Raw genomic sequence first — 16829 nt, 5'->3', positions numbered from 1 at the left:
AATTGCCGCTATCTACAATGGATTGCATATCAAATATTATCATGGCTCAGCTGATTTGCTATGTTAACTGGTTAGGAAACAATGGTGAAGTGGATACATGTTTATAAATTATGCAGAATTTCAACTCTTCAAGGTGATCTGTTCAGAGAATAGTATGATCAACCAAGAACAGGGTTAAACAGTATGTTTTCCTCAATGCATACATTTCGACATCAAAGGTGAGTTGCAGGAATGCCAAAAATTTCCAGTGTCAAAGAGAATGTCAGCAGAGATGAACACAAAAACACGAGGGGAAAGTCATTGAAAGCAAAGGTGAAAAGATGGAACAGATAGCAGTTTTGACTTTGCTGGTTGATTATTAGCGGTCATAATCGTTGTTGTTACCTGCCGCAACTTGCGATAACCAAGCCAGATCATAGCTCAAGTTTTTCTCCTGTGGCGAGTACTGTGTCATCTGGGATCCAATCCATTCAGTCATGCATCAACTAGGTAAGTTACCTGAAATCACTGGACGTAATTACTAAGGTACTTTACTAACAGAGAATTTGACTGAATCTGAATGGAACAGTCTCTTACCAGTAATTAAAAAAAAATTGGTAGTCTCCACTGATTGCTGCTGAACCTAATTAATTATAGTTGGTGTGGTAGCTCTCCTAGCCTTGTAAGAATATTATCTTTCTTAGATCTGTCACCCACTCAACAAAAAGAGGACCTCCTTGGCAAGTGTTCATTGGATGAGAAAGTTGATGCCTGCAAGTTTCATCAATGGACAAGTGGCTAGGTTCATTGTTCACATGCATGGTGTCTCACGTCGTGCTTTATAATTATGAAAAAGATTTAGGGAACAGCACAGCACGCGTATTATTATTTCTCTATTTGTGCATATCTAAGGACAAACCATCATTGTTATATTGAGAGCCAAAGATAGTTTAGCTCTAAATCACAAAGCTTTGCGCTTTACAATTAGGTGGCCAAAATAAAGCTAAGCAGCTCTCGCATTACTGATAGCATTTTTCTGTGCAATTTGCAGCAACTGGATGAAAATTCTCCAAAAATATGGTTTATGTTTTATTTCTATACAAACAATAACTAGTGGATATAAAAAAATTAAATGGCTAACGCAGACAACTGTGAGGTCATGTCGTTAACCATCACAACTAAAACAACAGTGCATGTTACTATCTCACAAATCTATGTATGCTTAGCATATCTGATCAGGTACGGTGATGTTAATATTCCACCCATGACTTCACAACTACTGACCACGTGCTATATGTTGAGCCAGAAATTTTGAAGCAACAGGACATGTCTTTTATTACTTCCACTGAGACAGGTACCCCTCAAAAAGTACTGCAAAAGAAATTCTATGCCATCTGATGTGGTACTAATGTTTTTAAAAAAAACGTGATATACCTCCCAGCCCAGAGAGGCAGAGATAGACTTCGACGCAACTTGGTAATGAAAAAAGTATCAGAGTATCAAATTTATCCTCTCGGCTGGTACTGCAGAAAAGCAGAGGCTTTCTAATACCTTAGTTTGGGTTGTTTGGGAGTGGCAACTTACTCTTCTATCAGTACGTTTTGTAAATTGTTAACTTGCTCCTCTGTTAGTACGTTTTATAAATTGTTAACTTTTTATAAATTGTTAAACAGTATTTTTTTTCAAACATTTTAATATAGAAGTTTCTTTAAAAATTTCAAATAAACACATTTTTCAAGTATGTAATAATTGACATTTAATTAGTTATGTGTTAATGGATTAGCTCGTTTTACGTGCCATCGAGTTGCCACAGCCAACAGCAAAAGAAAAAACTCATCCATCCATTAGTAGTCCATCTCAGTGGCTGGTCCTAATGAAAACCACCACCGCTGCATCCATTTCCATTAGCTTCCAGCCTCTTAGAGATGAAAGTTCTTCTCTTCTTCTTAGTACATCTTGTTCAACTCCTTGGCCTCTGCTTCGTCTCTACACCTCGTTTTCCAGACATTTAAGCCCTCTCGCTGTCCGAATCCCCTCACATTTCTCTCGCCCCAAAGCAACCAAAGAGACCAACCAAACGGAAAGAGACGCCCGGCGAAAAATTTTTTGCCCGGCGAAAAAAACGGAAAGAGACAACCAGACGATCTGGACAGTACCCGGTTAACCCAACCCAAACCCCTCCCTCCTCCATTGTTGACCCGTTAGCCGCACACAAAGTGCATCATCTTCTTCCTCTCTCTCTCTTTCTCTCTTTACTCGTCTTCCCGGTGAGGCGAGATCCGAGGTCGTCGTCTTCTTCTCCATGCGGAGGCGGCTGAGCTCGTAACACATGCCACACAGGTGAGCAAAGAGAGGGATGAAGCTTTTGGTTGGTTAGTTGCTTGGTTGATTGGGTGGGGGATGATTCGTTTGTTGGAGGTGGGTTAGGACGGCCATTGACGACGATGGGAGTTCTTCTGCCCATGGCTGATCATCAATTGTTTTCTTCTTTTCTCTCCGTTGAGATTTGCTGGATGTGTGATTGGTGATCGATCCTTTTCTCTGCCAGCCTAAATTTATTTGCCCTTTTCCATTTAAAATGAGATGTGATGATATCTTTTGTTTCTTTTTCTTCCTTTCTTCTTTTTTTGCCGGGTCGGTCGAAAGGATGGCTGACCAAATGTTATTAAGATTGAAAGGAGAAATCTTTTGTTTCTTTGGAAAGCATAAAGTTGATCAGTGGCAAACTAAACTACGAAAAGCTTTTAGTTTCTTTTCCTTTCCGGCTTGATTAGAACTATTTCTTTTCCCATTTCAGTTGTCGTCAATGATTAATGTTGCGCATGAACTGAGTCACTGACCTTTCTTCCGGCGCCCGCGACGTTGGTGCAGAGCAGGAGAGGTGTCGTCGTCGTCTTCTCCGGGGAGCATGTCGAAGGCGATGCAGTGCTTCGGGTTCGCCGGCTGGGAGAGGGATGAGCGGCGTGGCCGGTCGTCGGCGGTGGCCTCGGCGGCGGCGGCGACGACGCGTTCGCTGTCGGCGCGGTCCAACAGCAGCACGTCGACGGACCGCGACGCGCGGCGGTCGGGGTCGGAGTGCTCCCTGAACGTGTCGTCGGAGATCAGCGCCGAGTCGTTCGGCCGGTACCGGCAGCTGTCGCTGCCGCAGCGCGCGAGCAACAACCTCCGCATCTTCACCTTCCAGGAGCTCAAGAGCGCCACCCGCGGGTTCAGCCGCTCGCTGGTGCTCGGCGAGGGCGGCTTCGGCTGCGTCTACCGCGGCACCATCCGCAGCGTCCTCGAGCCTCGCCGGAGCGTCGAGGTCGCCATCAAGCAGCTCGGCCGCAAAGGCCTACAGGTAACCAATAATTCTCAACATGGTATCAGAGCTCTCGTCGACGATTCTGAGCATGAACAAGTAAGGCTAGAATTTGATTTGATGTTGTGAATTGAATTTGTGATGGTGAACGCAGGGGCATAAGGAGTGGGTGACGGAGGTGAACGTTCTTGGGGTGGTGGATCATCCGAACCTGGTGAAGCTCATCGGGTACTGCGCCGAGGACGACGAGAGGGGGATGCAGCTGCTGCTCGTCTACGAGTTCATGCCCAACGGGAGCCTGGCAGATCACCTGTCGTCGAGGTCGCCGAGGCCGGCGTCGTGGGCGATGCGGCTCAGGGTGGCGCTCGACACCGCGCGCGGCTTGAAGTATCTCCATGAAGAATCTGAAATCAAGGTCCAGTATCAGAAATTCAGAAATTGCCCTGATTGCTCTGCCTCACTTGTTTGATTAATTACTGGCTGGCCTGACATCACCTGCATTGATGCGATGCGATGCGATGCGATGATCTTCCAGATAATATTTCGTGATCTGAAGCCTTCCAACATTCTGATCGACGAGAACTGGAACGCGAAGCTGTCAGACTTCGGATTGGCTAGACTGGTATCTCAGGATGGCAGCCATGTCTCCACTGCGGTACGTGACAAGAAAACCTATCATTTTTTTGCCCAGCATTTAGAGTTCCTTAGGGCACCTGTTCTCAACTGCAAAATGCAGGCATTTTGAATGATATGACTGATTTCAGAGGTTAAACATTCGATGTTGCTCGGTAGACAATCCGTGGTAGAACACCTTGGGTGTAGTTCTTCCTTTCCTGAAGACAAGCAGCAAACACAATGGCTGTTAGCCTGTTACTGTTCCAACATAGAACCATTTTGTCATCTTGATCTGATCAACCAGTTAGTGGCCCGCAAAAACAACAAATTGACACAACACAGTGATAGGAAAAAACCAACCCAACACAGGACATGGATAGGCACTTTCGGTTAGTCTGTGTGCTAGTGCACAAGGACCGGTCAGAAAGGGCAGGTGCCTTTTTTTTGCTGATTGGTTAACATCAACTTAGTAGCTTTCTGGCTGTTCTCCAATTCCAAACATTTGATCAGTGATGATCACACGTTTTTCTAACATTCTGCAATCCACTAGCAATGTCTTCATAGTTTGAACAGCTAGGTAGGTTTGCTAATGTCTCTTCTGGAAATCCTCTTTTAACAGGTGGTGGGAACTATTGGGTATGCAGCTCCAGAGTACATCCACACAGGGCGCCTCAGCAGCAAGAACGACATATGGAGCTACGGCGTGGTGCTCTACGAACTCCTTACCGGTCGGCGACCTCTGGACAGGAACAGGCCGAGAGGCGAACAGAACCTCATAGAGTGGGTGAAGCCCTACTCCACTGACTCAAAGAAGCTTGAAATCATAATGGATCCAAGGCTTGAAGGGAGTTACAGCTTGAAGTCGGCGGCCAAGCTCGCCTCGGTGGCAAACAAGTGCCTCGTGCGCCACGCCAGGCACCGGCCAAAGATGAGCGAGGTGCTGGAGATGGTGCAGAAGATCGTCGATAGCACTGACCTCGGAACGCCGGAGCATCCCCTCATCAGCAAGTCAAGAGAGCTGACGCGTGATGAGAAGAAACGAAAAGGGCTTGACCTGAAGAGAAGATTTGCTGATATTAAAGCTGGAGGGGATCAGAGATGGTTTACATGGCAGAGATGGAGACCCAAACTTGTCAGAACACAATGACATGGCATAAAGATATTCCTGCATGGCTCAACCTTTCTTAGCTAGTAGAGAAAACAACAAGGATTTACTAAATAATGGGTAGGTCTGAATGTTGTGGATCACACACAGGTGATCTTCTCTATACGGTTGGAGGCTCCATGTTTTTTACCAGAGCTAGAAAAATCAAAGCTCAAGTAGTCCTTTTTGGAGTAGAAATATCACTGTACAGTTTAACTTTGTTTTGCTGAATGACTCTGAGCTGTATTTATACAGCAAATAAGAATTTTCAGGCAATGGCTGAAGCTCATTAGTTCCACTTCACTATGTTTACCATTTGGTACATCTCTTGAGATTTTATTGATTTTGTATACATGCGGTCATGCAAAGTTTTTTTTTCTTTCATAGTAAAACAATGGAGGAGCAGAATTTGCCAATGGATTATATATCTTTGAATATGTTAGTTTCATAATAAGAGGAAAGATCTGTCTAAAATAAAAGAAAGAGAAAGAGAATGTAAAGGATGCACTGGCCATGTTTCCTCCTAATTGCTCTGCGTACCATTTTCTATAAGCAGACATTGTTTTTTTAGTCAAATATCAATTGACATTCTCTGGAAGTTACTTTATTAGGATGACGCAAATCACAATTCTAACAAACATGGTAAGAATACAATTGCCCCTAATGTTAAGTACTAAAGAAAACTCATTTTTATCAGGATTGGAAAAATTAAGTTGCACAATGGAAACAGGAGTAATCAGAGTGCAGTTTCACCTTAGCATCGTGCAAACAATCAGTGGATCCAGGATCCAACTATATTTGTATTGTATGAGTGACATATCAGATCTCTGGTATGGTTCTTATAGTTTAGGCCCATCTTCTGCTAATAGTCCACAACTCCACATACTTGAAATATCCATTTGTCCTGTCTGACGATCAAATAGTCCATATAAGTTGAAGTTGAAGCCATAAGTTAAAATGTTCTAGGAGAAAGCTGATCCAGATGCTTTATACTTCTACATGTTGTAACAGCAACAGACATGCAGTTATTGTGATTGTTTATGTTGTCTGAATGCCTTGATTAGATGATAATAGAAGGCAGCTCGGAAACATAGCAGAGTATTTTTCACAATTCACACCCCCATACTTCTAGTTCTATATCCCTGTTTTCATCAGCAAACATGTTGAACATGGATTTATTTTCAAAATCAAATTATCTGCCTTTCTATATTTGCTCATGACTAGGCAATACCTGGTAGTTAACTTCCTCAAAACAACATAAATTCAGTGTACGCAGCCAGAACTGAGAGCAACAAATACTCTTGCACTATTCAAATTGCATCTCTGAATTTTTGTAGAGAGAAATCTACAGGTGCAACCATCTTATTAGCAGTACATACAGGTATAATCTGGAACAGTGACATCATCCTTCATTTTCATATCCATTGCAATAAGTTTCAGCAAGGCATAAATCTCTGCTGAGCCCGGGTGAGTCTTATCTTGGGCAATGAATCTGCAGATCCCTCTGCCAACATCAATCTCACTAAATCCAGGAACCTTTTTCACGCCTCTCTCCTCCATCACCTTTCTCGCTTTTTTTGCCTCTTGCCACCGCCTAGCAACAGCGTAGATATTCGACAGACCAATGTACCGGCCATCGTGGTCTGGCTGCAAATGGACAAGCTGCCTGCCGACTGCCTCCCCCAGCTCCACCCATCCATGGAGATGACAGGCATTCAAGAGAGCACCAAGCACAGAAACACTCGGCTTCATTGGCATACTCTTAACAACACCATATGCTTCCTCTAAGCGGCCTGCTCGACCAAGCACATCTACCAGGCAAGCATAGTGCTCGACATGTGGTCTCAGCCCCTGAGCTTCAAGCGAGCGAAAGAAGCTCCAAGCCTCGTCCACCAAACCACCATGCACACAAGCGCTTAACAGACTAAGGTATGTGATCTCATCCGGCACAACCCCAGCATGCTCCATCTTCTGGAACATCTGCAGTGACTCCCTGCTCATCCCATGCACCGCCAGACCGCCAATCACGGCGTTCCATATCAGAACATCAGTATTCTCCACCGGCACAGCCTGGAAAACCTCAAGCGCCTCAACGATTGCCCCACATTTCGCGTACATGTCAACAAGGGAGGTCGCAAGCCGGATGTTCAGCGGGAACCCGTGCTCCTCCAGGTACCGATGCATCTTCCTCCCCCGCACAAGGTCCCCCAGGTGCGCGCAAGCCCCCAGCACGCTGACCATGGTGACATCGTTCGCCCTGACCCCATCATGGCGCGCCGCGGTGGCCTCCATCATCTCGAACACCGCAAGAGCCTCCCGGTGCTCCCCGCACTTGACGCACCCGTCGATCATGGCGCTCCACGACACCACGTCCCGCTGGGGCATCCGCGCGAACACCCGGCGCGCGGCGGGGAGGTCGCGGCACTTGGCGTAGCCGTCGAGGAGGGCGTTCCAGGAGACGTGGTTCGGGCGGGGGATTTCGTCGAACAGGCGGCGGGCGAGTCCCGGGAGCGCGCAGGCGGCGTACATGTGGACGAGGGAGTTGGAGACGTGGAGATCGTGGGGGAGGAGCCCCCTGCGGAGCGGCTGCGCGTGGACCGCGCGCGCGAGGCGCGGGGTGGCGAGGCGCGCGGCGGCGCGGGCGAGGAAGGGGAAGGTGAGGTGGGAAGGGCGCAGCGCGGAGCGGAGCAGGAGGAGGAAGAGGGAGAAGGCGTGGTGCGGCGCGGAGGCGGAGGCGGAGGCCGCGCGGATGAGCGGGTCGAGGAGGGGGGTGGAGAGCGCGCGGCCGTCGAGGTGGCGGAGGAGGTGCGGCGGGAGGGGAGGAGAGTGAGGCGGCGGCGGCGGCATCCGGCGAGCGGGATTTGCTCGCTGTGCATTCAAAGATCACTGGAAGCTGGGAAGACTACAGTAGTTGGTTTAAAGCCAAAGGCAGTAAAAAATTATTTTCAAATTTTTTTTCCCACCAAATTAAAGGCATGTTTAGGGGCTGTTTGGTTCAGGGACTTATTCCAAATCCCTGTCACATCGGATGTTTGGACACTAGTTTGGGGTATTAAATATCCACTAATTACAAAACCCATTCCATAAGTTTGGACTAATTCGCGAGACGAATCTTTTAAGTCTAATTATGACATGATTTTGACAATGTGATGCTACAGTAAACTTTTGATAATTGTGGATTAATTAGGCTTAAAAAAATCGTCTCGCGGATTAGCTCTCATTTATGAAATTAGTTTTTTTATTAGTCTATGTTTAATACTCTAAATTAACGTCCAAACATCCGATGTGACATGGGCTAAAAAGTTTTAACCTCATCTAAACACCCCCTTAGTTTCCATGCAAAAACTTTTCACCATATCAGGTTGAATGTCTGGGCATATGCATTGAGTATTAAATATAGAAAAAAAACTAATTACATAAATTGCGTGTAAATTGGGAGACGAATCTTTTAAGTCTAATTGCTCCATGATTTAACAATGTGGTACTACAGTAAACATTTTGCTAATGACGGATTAATTAGGCTTAATAAATTTGTCTCGTAGTTTATAGGTAGAATATGTAATCTGTTTTGTTATTAGTCTACGTTTAATACTTCAAATGTGTGCCCGTATATCCAATGTGACACGCCAAAACCTTTCACCCCTGTAACTAAACAGGGCCTAAGAATCTCTCCTATTTTGGACTCAAAAGAATAAAGGCCTATTTTGGACCTATTAGCTTATAAACCACTACCAAAGTTTAAATTTTAAATTTTATTTTTAAAGTTGATTTTTGATGCATTTCAATGTAGTTTTTTTTAATAGTTGCTAAGAACATATATATATATATATATATATATATATATATATATATATATATATATATATATATATATATATATATATATATATATATATATATATATATATATATATATATATATATATATATATATATATATATATATATATATATATATATATATATATATATATATATATATATATATATATATATATATATATATATATATATATAGTAAATTTGTTTGGTGCTCCATGGTGCCCGGGCTCCATGATTCAAATTGAGTATATACTCAATTCAAATGAGCATGAATTTTTTTTAAATGTTTAGGTATTAACATTAACTACTTTACTAACTAGTTCAAACAAGTTTGGACTGAATTTAAACATGTAATATGTTAGATTTTGATTCTAGGTATATAACATCCAAACATATAATTAGTTAGGTATGTAATATTGGATTATGAAATAAAGATAAATTTGAGTTGTTTTATTGCTAGGTATAGGTATGAATCGAATACTTATAACTAGATATATACTCACAATTTGAAAATTTTGAAAAATTTGGGCGAATTTGTGTATTTCATACCATGGTGCCTGGGCACCATGGAGCCCCATATGAGTGTCCTATATATATATATATATATATATATATATATATATATATATATATATATATATATATATATATATATATATATATATATATATATATATATATATATATATATATATATATATATAAACATACATGTAAAAGTTTTATGTATGAATTATTTTTTAATTGGCAACTGATAAGGTCCTAGATTCCTATTTGTGTGTGTTAGTTTGGCGTTTTGGATTCAAAACAAACAATTTTTTCTCCTATTTTGAATTCAAAATAATAAATTCTCCTATTTGTTTGTGTTAGGTCGACGAACATTTTCCTCTCCTATTAGTTCGTGGTCGACGAACAAAATTTCTCCCTTGTTTGTTTGTTTGTTTGTTTTCGCTTTTTCCAAATTTTTCCATTTTTGTTTTTTCTTTTCAAAAATTTGCCGTGGGGCACTCATAGACATGTTGGATGAACCTGGTAAATTAACGCAAAATTACTTGAGAATACAACTCACTTTGGGCCACTTTTATCTTAAGTCAGCATTATTTTCATTACACCATGAAGCTGTTTGATTCTTAATGTGAATTTTGCTGTCTATCACATCTATCACCGCTATGTTATGAAATATTGCCGTAACGCAAGCTATGTTATGAAATATTGCCGTAACGCTAGCATGTGTATATTACTAGTTAACCAAAATTTCACAATTCTTTGCACTTATGCCTTGAAATCTATTTTTTCCAAGTGGTGAAATTTGATATTGAAATCTATTTATCTTTGAATTTCATGTGGTAATGTAATCCTATTTATTATATTATAGGTTTGTAAACCCCCAGTTCAAAGTGATAAGCGAAAATATATGCTTGATCCTAAGGTTGGCCCAAAGTAATTTTTTTTAAAAAAATTGCTACAATCGGTCTGCCTTATATTTTGTTCTTAATATCATATAAGAACTGAAATAAACGCGCTGCCGTAATTTGATTTTGTGCCCAACTGGTAAATTTTGAAGAGCAATCTTGCTCTCGCCAAAACAAACTGCAGCATAGTTGAGAAGTATAAAAAAATAGCTGTATATTGTTGGGAAATTCAGAAATTGTCATCGTCCAGTAGCCAGCCACAGGAGGGCAACGGCTTAGACCGAGGGCATCGTCCTCAGCCAAGCAGCACCCTATTGCACTGAAAATAAATATAACCAGAGGGCTTTGCCGTGTTTCAAGTACGATTAGTTTCAACACAAAGGCATGGCAGATGGAACCAATATTGAACACAAACTCGGAGGGCGAGCTAACGAAGGACACAACAGACAACCTAACTATATAAATCGTCATCATCAGCGACGGCGGCAGCAGACGCAAAAGGATCAGCCGCAGCTCCAGCACCAGCTTCTGTCCGCTCGAAACGGAACTCACTGCCAAACCCGCGAGACTGCTGCAACGTCTGGGCGAACGCCTGGTACTTGCGGATGTCGGCATCGCTGACACTGCGGCGCGCGTACTTCATCGACTCCTCGAAGTGGGCTGCCTTGATCTCAGCAATGTCGTCGACTTCATCTTCCTCCATCGCTTCAGGGTTCTCCTTACTCCGCCTCTCCCTCTCAATGTCCTGAAACAAACACGAAAAGAATTATTAACTGCATAAAAGATTTCTACCATATCAATCAATGCATTCTGAATAAGAGTGCTTACACAGATAAAATTGTAACAAATCAGGCCCAACTATATATAAGTATATATATATATATAATACAAAGGGAACATGGGCATAATCTCATATAGACAACTGCAATTCTAGGAGTGGCTGATCTTAAACAAAAGTAGTCATGAACATAGAACATAACATAGCCTCGTGTAATACTGAAAGCCAGAAACGTCCTTACATCTAGTTTGTTGTAATACGGATGAGCTGCACATGAATAAAAATTGTGCTATTTGCAAGGTTAGATGAAAATACCTTCTCGATGTTCTCTCTAATCGCATATTTGCATGCACGCTGACAGATTTCTGTAATATCTGCACCACTGAAGCCTTGGGTGTACTTGGCAAGAGCGTTCAAGTCCACATCCTTCGCCACAGGGGACTTCCTGAGGCAAGCTTTGAAAATTTGGAGCCTAGATTGCTCATCAGGCAGTGGAATGTAGATCAGCTGATCGAGACGCCCTGGCCTAAGCAAGGCCGGATCTATGATGTCAGGCCTGTTTGTAGCCCCAATAATGAAAACAGTCTTCTTGGCATTCATGCCATCCATCTCTGTCAACAGCTGATTCAGCACCCTATCAGCTGCACCTCCAGCATCACCCACACTGCTTCCTCTCTGCAACAGGGCAAGGAAATCTTCAAGTAACGGAATATATGGTAAAAATAAACAGGAGTGGATGTGGGGAAGGCAAGTAGACCTGAGTAGCAATTGAGTCAAGCTCGTCGAAGAAGAGCACACATGGCGCAGACTGGCGGGCCTTGTCAAATATCTCACGAACATTAGCTTCACTCTCTCCAAACCACATGGTGAGCAACTCTGGGCCCTTCACACTGATGAAGTTTGCCTGGCACTCATTGGCAATTGCCTTGGCCAACAAGGTCTTACCACAGCCAGGAGGGCCATAGAACAGAACTCCTTTGGATGGAGACATTCCAAACTTCTCGAACTTCTCTGGGTGCTCCACTGGATATTGGACAGTCTGCAGGAATTCAAGTACATAAATAGGCTGTATAGCGCAAGCCAGAAGCAGCATATATATATATAGCATATATAAAATAAGCAAGCATGTTTACCTCCTGCAGCTCCCTCTTGACATTCTCCAGCCCACCAATGTCCTCCCATGAGACATTAGGAACTTCAACAACCTGAAGACAAAGAAACTTTAGTACCTCTAAACAGAAAGAAGCCAAATATGCGAGCAAATAAGTATAACAGTACTCCTGAAGAAACTCACAGTTTCACGAAGAGCAGATGGGTTGCTTGTACCAAGCGCGGTTTTGAAATGGTCATTTGTGACAGCCATCGAGTTCAATATCTCAGCATCTATTGTCTCGTCCTCAAGATCTATGATATCCATCTTCTCACGAATGCACTGAAGAGCAGCCTCAGTGCAAAGGGCAGCAAGATCAGCACCAACATATCCATGAGTATCCTTCGCAATGAGTTCCAAATCAACCTGTTCATTAAGAAAAGTGATATGTAAGTGACGAGAACTTCAAGAGAAAGAGAAATTATGAATAAAATAACACCAGAAACAAGGAATCATGATTGAACACACTTACATCTTCAGCTAGCTTCATGTTCTTAGTGTGAATACGAAGAACCTCAAGCCGCCCAACCTCATCAGGGACACCAATGTCAATCTCACGGTCAAACCTTCCAAACCTCCGAAGAGCAGGATCAATGCTGTTGGGACGGTTTGTAGCACCCATAACAATAACATGAGAACGAGCTTTGAGTCCATCCATAAGAGTCAACAGCTGTGAAACAATACGACGTTCCACTTCTCCATTGGTCTTCTCTCTCTTGGGAGCAATGGAATCAATCTCATCAATGAAAATGATAGATGGTGCATTCTTCTCTGCTTCTTCAAATGCCTTCCTGAGATTGCTCTCACTCTCTCCAGCTAGCTTTGACATAATCTCAGGTCCATTAATCAAAAAGAAAAAGGCTCCAGTCTCATTTGCAACAGCACGAGCAATGAGGGTTTTTCCAGAACCAGGTGGTCCATACAGCAATATGCCCTTTGGTGGCTTCACACCAATGGATTTGAAAAGTTGGGGATGACGCAGTGGAAGCTCAACAAGCTCTCTGATTTGAGCCATCTGCTTTCTAACTCCACCAACATCATCATATCCAACCTCATCAAGCCTTTCCTCATCTTCCCTCTTAATAGGCTCCCCATCACAGAATATTTCTGTATCTGGTGCAACGATGCAATACTCAGTAGGGTCAGTCTCTATGACTTTGAATTCCACACTTCTCATTCCACCCCTGACAAGGAAGAGATCTCCTTTCCTCACTGGGCGGTATGCTTCTAAGAAGTATGCTGCGCATTTTCAGAAGAGGGTTGAATTAGTACAATGCTATGTATGATCTGCTGTTTCACATTCACATCATAATGAAAAAATGTTCTGAGAAAAGCAGATAAACAAAGATTCTAAGGTTATGAACTCACGCTTCAGGAAGGCATCAAACAGGTTCCCGGTAATGCCTTCAACTGTATCATCAATCGGAAGAATGTGCACACGTTTCCCGTATTTCACATCCTGGCACTGGTGGACAGAAACAACATCACCAAGTCGCACCCTCAGGTTCTTCCTGACAACCTTGTTCATCCTAATCTTGGGCTCCTCACAGGTTTCGTCCGCAAGGACAATGCAAATAGTATCTTTCCTCTTCTTGCCCTATATAGTGCAAAACATAGGAAAGGTTAGAACAAAAATCAGATGCCAACAGCAACAACAGTCCACACATTTAGGTGAAAACTCCATTGTCTGTTAATATGTATAGATTAGACTGATCATCAAAAAACAACCTTACAAAAAGATGACCTTTATATGTACATGTTAGAGAGAATTACATGTATCTCATTGAGACTCTTGTATGAAATTTCAACCAATATTAATGTGCACATGTTTACATATGCAAATATTATTCTTGATCATTTCCACACCAATAACCACATTTAACACAAGTTCAAACATCATGTATGGTATAAAATAGAGTGGTATCTTGCACAACAGAGTTAAAGGTGGGTGACTATGAAGAACACAAACTACAACATGCGGTACATCACTGACTAATATTTCGATCACTCCTTCAAACTGAAGGAAGGCCGCAATGCAACACTTTTAACCAAAGGCTGCAATCTAACACCTACAAACCATATCATTCTACTCAAAATTCCAACAAAACAGTGAATTTCGTGTTATCCTAGACATCAGACATGTATACTGACAAATTTACGATTTTGTTCTCAACAGATCTGTAACTAATTATAATTTCGTGGCCAGCGGCAGCAGATCAGATCGGCTCTACGATAACCCAAACACCCATGATATCACCATCAACGACTAAACAAGTAAATATCTCCGAATCCCAAAAGCTAAACAGCTCACAGATCGGCCCCGCGGCATCGTACCTTGAGGAGGACGGTGTCGCCGCGGAAGAGCTGCAGCCTCTCCATGGTGTCCGGGTGCAGCGCGACGACGGAGTTGTCGTCATTGGTGGCCTCGTCCACCACCAGCCGGTTCGGCGACTTCTTCCTCTCCAGGATCGCCGTCGAGTAGTCCTTCTTCCCCTTCCTGCACCCACCAAAACCATCAAACCCTAAGCACCCCCCCAATACCCAGATCGGGGAAAGAAACGAAACCCTAGCAGGCCAGATCGGGGGGCGGAACTTACGGATCGGCCGACGACGAGGGCTCCCCCTGGCTCGCCATCGCGGTGGCGGCGGGCGGTGGTTGGCGGCGGCGGCGTTAATTCGAGCGCGTCCGCGTCGCGGCGGAGAAGGCGATGAGATTTGGGAGAAGAGAGAGAGGCGAGAGGAGGGGGATTAAAGTGTTCTTTTATAAGCCTCTTTCTTGCAGCGGGGGGTTTGGTTTGGTTTGTTTTTTTTTCTCTCTCTCTCTCTCTCGCTATCGGGTTCGGGTACGGCGGTGGGGGTCACTGAGGAGTGGGGCCACGGGGGAGGTGGGGCCCACCTGGCATGGAACGTTCCGGGCTCTTCCGGAGGTCAGAGTAGCCGGCTTGGGACCCACATGGAAGCGAGAGGGAGGTGGGCCCCGAGGGTGGATGGGTGTGGTTGGGGACGGATTGCGAGAGGGGGTTTGGTATCCGGTCCCGAACTTGTACCCGAAGGAGAGCAGGGGTGTATGAATTGTGATGCGAAATTGAATAAAAATCAGTCGCAAACTCAAAACACCGAAAGTAAAATCGAGTAAAATCAGCATCAAACTCAAACACAGGAACTGAATCCAGAAATTTCGACAGGGAAAGGGAGCAAGAATTCCATGAAAAATATTAGCTGTTCCTTTTAGGATTGGTCTAGTATAAAAGTGAGAACATGTGTCAACCCATCGATCTGCGTTCTACTCAAATGATTGATTGATTTATAGCTAATTAACGAGGAAACATATCATTAATTGAGTATTAATTATTAAAAATTTAAAAAATAGATTTTTTTTATTTATTTAGAAAACATATACTATATAAAAAATTCATACGAAATATATCATCATTTAATAATTTAAAACAAATGCGCTAAAGGAAAATAAGAGAGGCTGAACTGAATCGGCTCCTTAGAACGCAGCCCATGATCAAGCGGCAGGAACTATCTGCCTAATAAAGTAATAAACACAGAAACAAAATTTGGAGATCAGAATTTTACGATCTTGTCTACTCCAATCCTTTTTTCTTTTCCTACATAAACTATGTTTTTCTTTGTTTCACTTTAGTCTGGGCGAACTTTGAATTCTTTGCCATTGTATATTCCCGTCACAGTCATTGTTACATGGACATTGTTCCTTTTCCCCCAAAAACATGGATCATGACTCACAAATAGTGAAACAAGGACTGAGGTGTGCACCTTTTGGGCTGGCCCATTAAGAAAAGTTGATTAGTTATCTTTCTTTTTCGGTTTTTCCTTCTCTTTTTCCTTAGCTTGACATGGAATAGAATTATAGAACAGATTCTTCTTTCTAATTTACTGACGTGAGGTATATACACTCATCTGTGTTTCCATTAAAAAAAAAAGTGCAGAACACTATCAATATAGCTAAAAAGACCTTGACAAATATATACTCACCCCATTCCAATTTAATCATCATATTTGCAAATGGTACCGAGCCAAAAAAAAATCCTTCCTTTTAGATTAAACCTCCTTGATCAATGCGCAATGTTAGGAATGCGTGTGGCCATGCAGCGATGTTTTTTTTTTTTTTTGCGGGAAATGCAGCGATGGTATTTACTCTTGCATACATTAACGAACTGACATGCAACGAGCTCATTTATACTTCTACACAGATTAATGAATAGAGATTGGTTAGATGATGATTAATTTGGAAATATCTCAAAAATCTTAGGTAATGATTAAAATGAGATAGAAGAAGTAATATCTTACTTGGGCTACGTTCGTTCCAGCTCATTAATACATGGTTAAATGAGCATTAATAATTACAAAATTAAAAATAGGCTTGTTTGTTTTTCTAAAAAAAAATATAAAAAACTTTTATCCAAAACACATTGTTTAATAATTTGAGAAGTGTGCAAAAGAAAAATGAGAGAGTTTATGTTCTGATTGCTGAAAAAGAACCCAGTCTTATTAATTCAAAAAACAAACCTTTATCATTAAACAACTTGCATCAATTGCATAAGCATTAATTCTCTCTGTAACCCCTTTTTTTTAAGAAATTTATGTATTTTCACTCAAAGTTCTTG

General features: G+C 42.5%; 3 protein-coding genes across 6 annotated transcripts; 1 reads left to right on the top strand and 2 right to left on the bottom strand.

Annotated features, from left to right (window-relative positions):
• Positions 1-2171: 2171 nt before the first annotated feature.
• On the top strand, positions 2172-5334 carry LOC4348733 (serine/threonine-protein kinase PCRK1). Of its 3 annotated transcripts, none has more exons than XM_015759106.3 (5): positions 2172-2319; positions 2856-3316; positions 3432-3692; positions 3813-3932; positions 4512-5334. In XM_015759106.3, exons 2-5 carry the CDS (start codon positions 2888-2890, stop codon positions 5037-5039), a joined length of 1338 nt encoding a protein of 445 aa, XP_015614592.1. In that variant the 5' UTR covers positions 2172-2319; positions 2856-2887; the 3' UTR covers positions 5040-5334. The 3 variants fall into 3 exon arrangements, with proteins under 3 accessions (XP_015614592.1, XP_015614591.1, XP_025876825.1); XM_015759105.3 differs by having other exon boundaries at positions 2851-3316; XM_026021040.2 differs by having other exon boundaries at positions 2777-3316.
• Positions 3466-7924, bottom strand: LOC4348732 (pentatricopeptide repeat-containing protein At5g08305). 2 transcript variants are annotated; one of them, XM_026021039.2, is made up of 4 exons: positions 6268-7924; positions 5790-5944; positions 3773-4110; positions 3466-3681 (listed from the first exon to the last, which is right to left on the bottom strand). In XM_026021039.2, exon 1 carries the CDS (start codon positions 7881-7883, stop codon positions 6402-6404), a length of 1482 nt encoding a protein of 493 aa, XP_025876824.1. In that variant the 5' UTR covers positions 7884-7924; the 3' UTR covers positions 3466-3681; positions 3773-4110; positions 5790-5944; positions 6268-6401. The 2 variants fall into 2 exon arrangements, with proteins under 2 accessions (XP_025876824.1, XP_025876823.1); XM_026021038.2 differs by having other exon boundaries at positions 5790-7924.
• A 2543-nt stretch (positions 7925-10467) lies between these two features.
• On the bottom strand, positions 10468-14933 carry LOC4348731 (cell division control protein 48 homolog E). Its single transcript, XM_015758769.3, has 9 exons — positions 14796-14933; positions 14533-14695; positions 13567-13795; positions 12671-13437; positions 12343-12564; positions 12182-12253; positions 11806-12087; positions 11364-11723; positions 10468-11015 (listed from the first exon to the last, which is right to left on the bottom strand). The coding sequence occupies exons 1-9, from the start codon at positions 14831-14833 to the stop codon at positions 10722-10724; spliced, it is 2427 nt and encodes an 808-aa protein (XP_015614255.1). The 5' UTR covers positions 14834-14933; the 3' UTR covers positions 10468-10721.
• Between the last annotated feature and the right edge of the window lie 1896 nt (positions 14934-16829).

Source organism: Oryza sativa, chromosome 10, assembly GCF_034140825.1.
Source record: "Oryza sativa Japonica Group chromosome 10, ASM3414082v1".
In the NCBI taxonomy this organism is placed as follows: Eukaryota; Viridiplantae; Streptophyta; class Magnoliopsida; order Poales; family Poaceae; genus Oryza; species Oryza sativa.
This window is presented reverse-complemented; position numbering and strand designations above follow the sequence as displayed.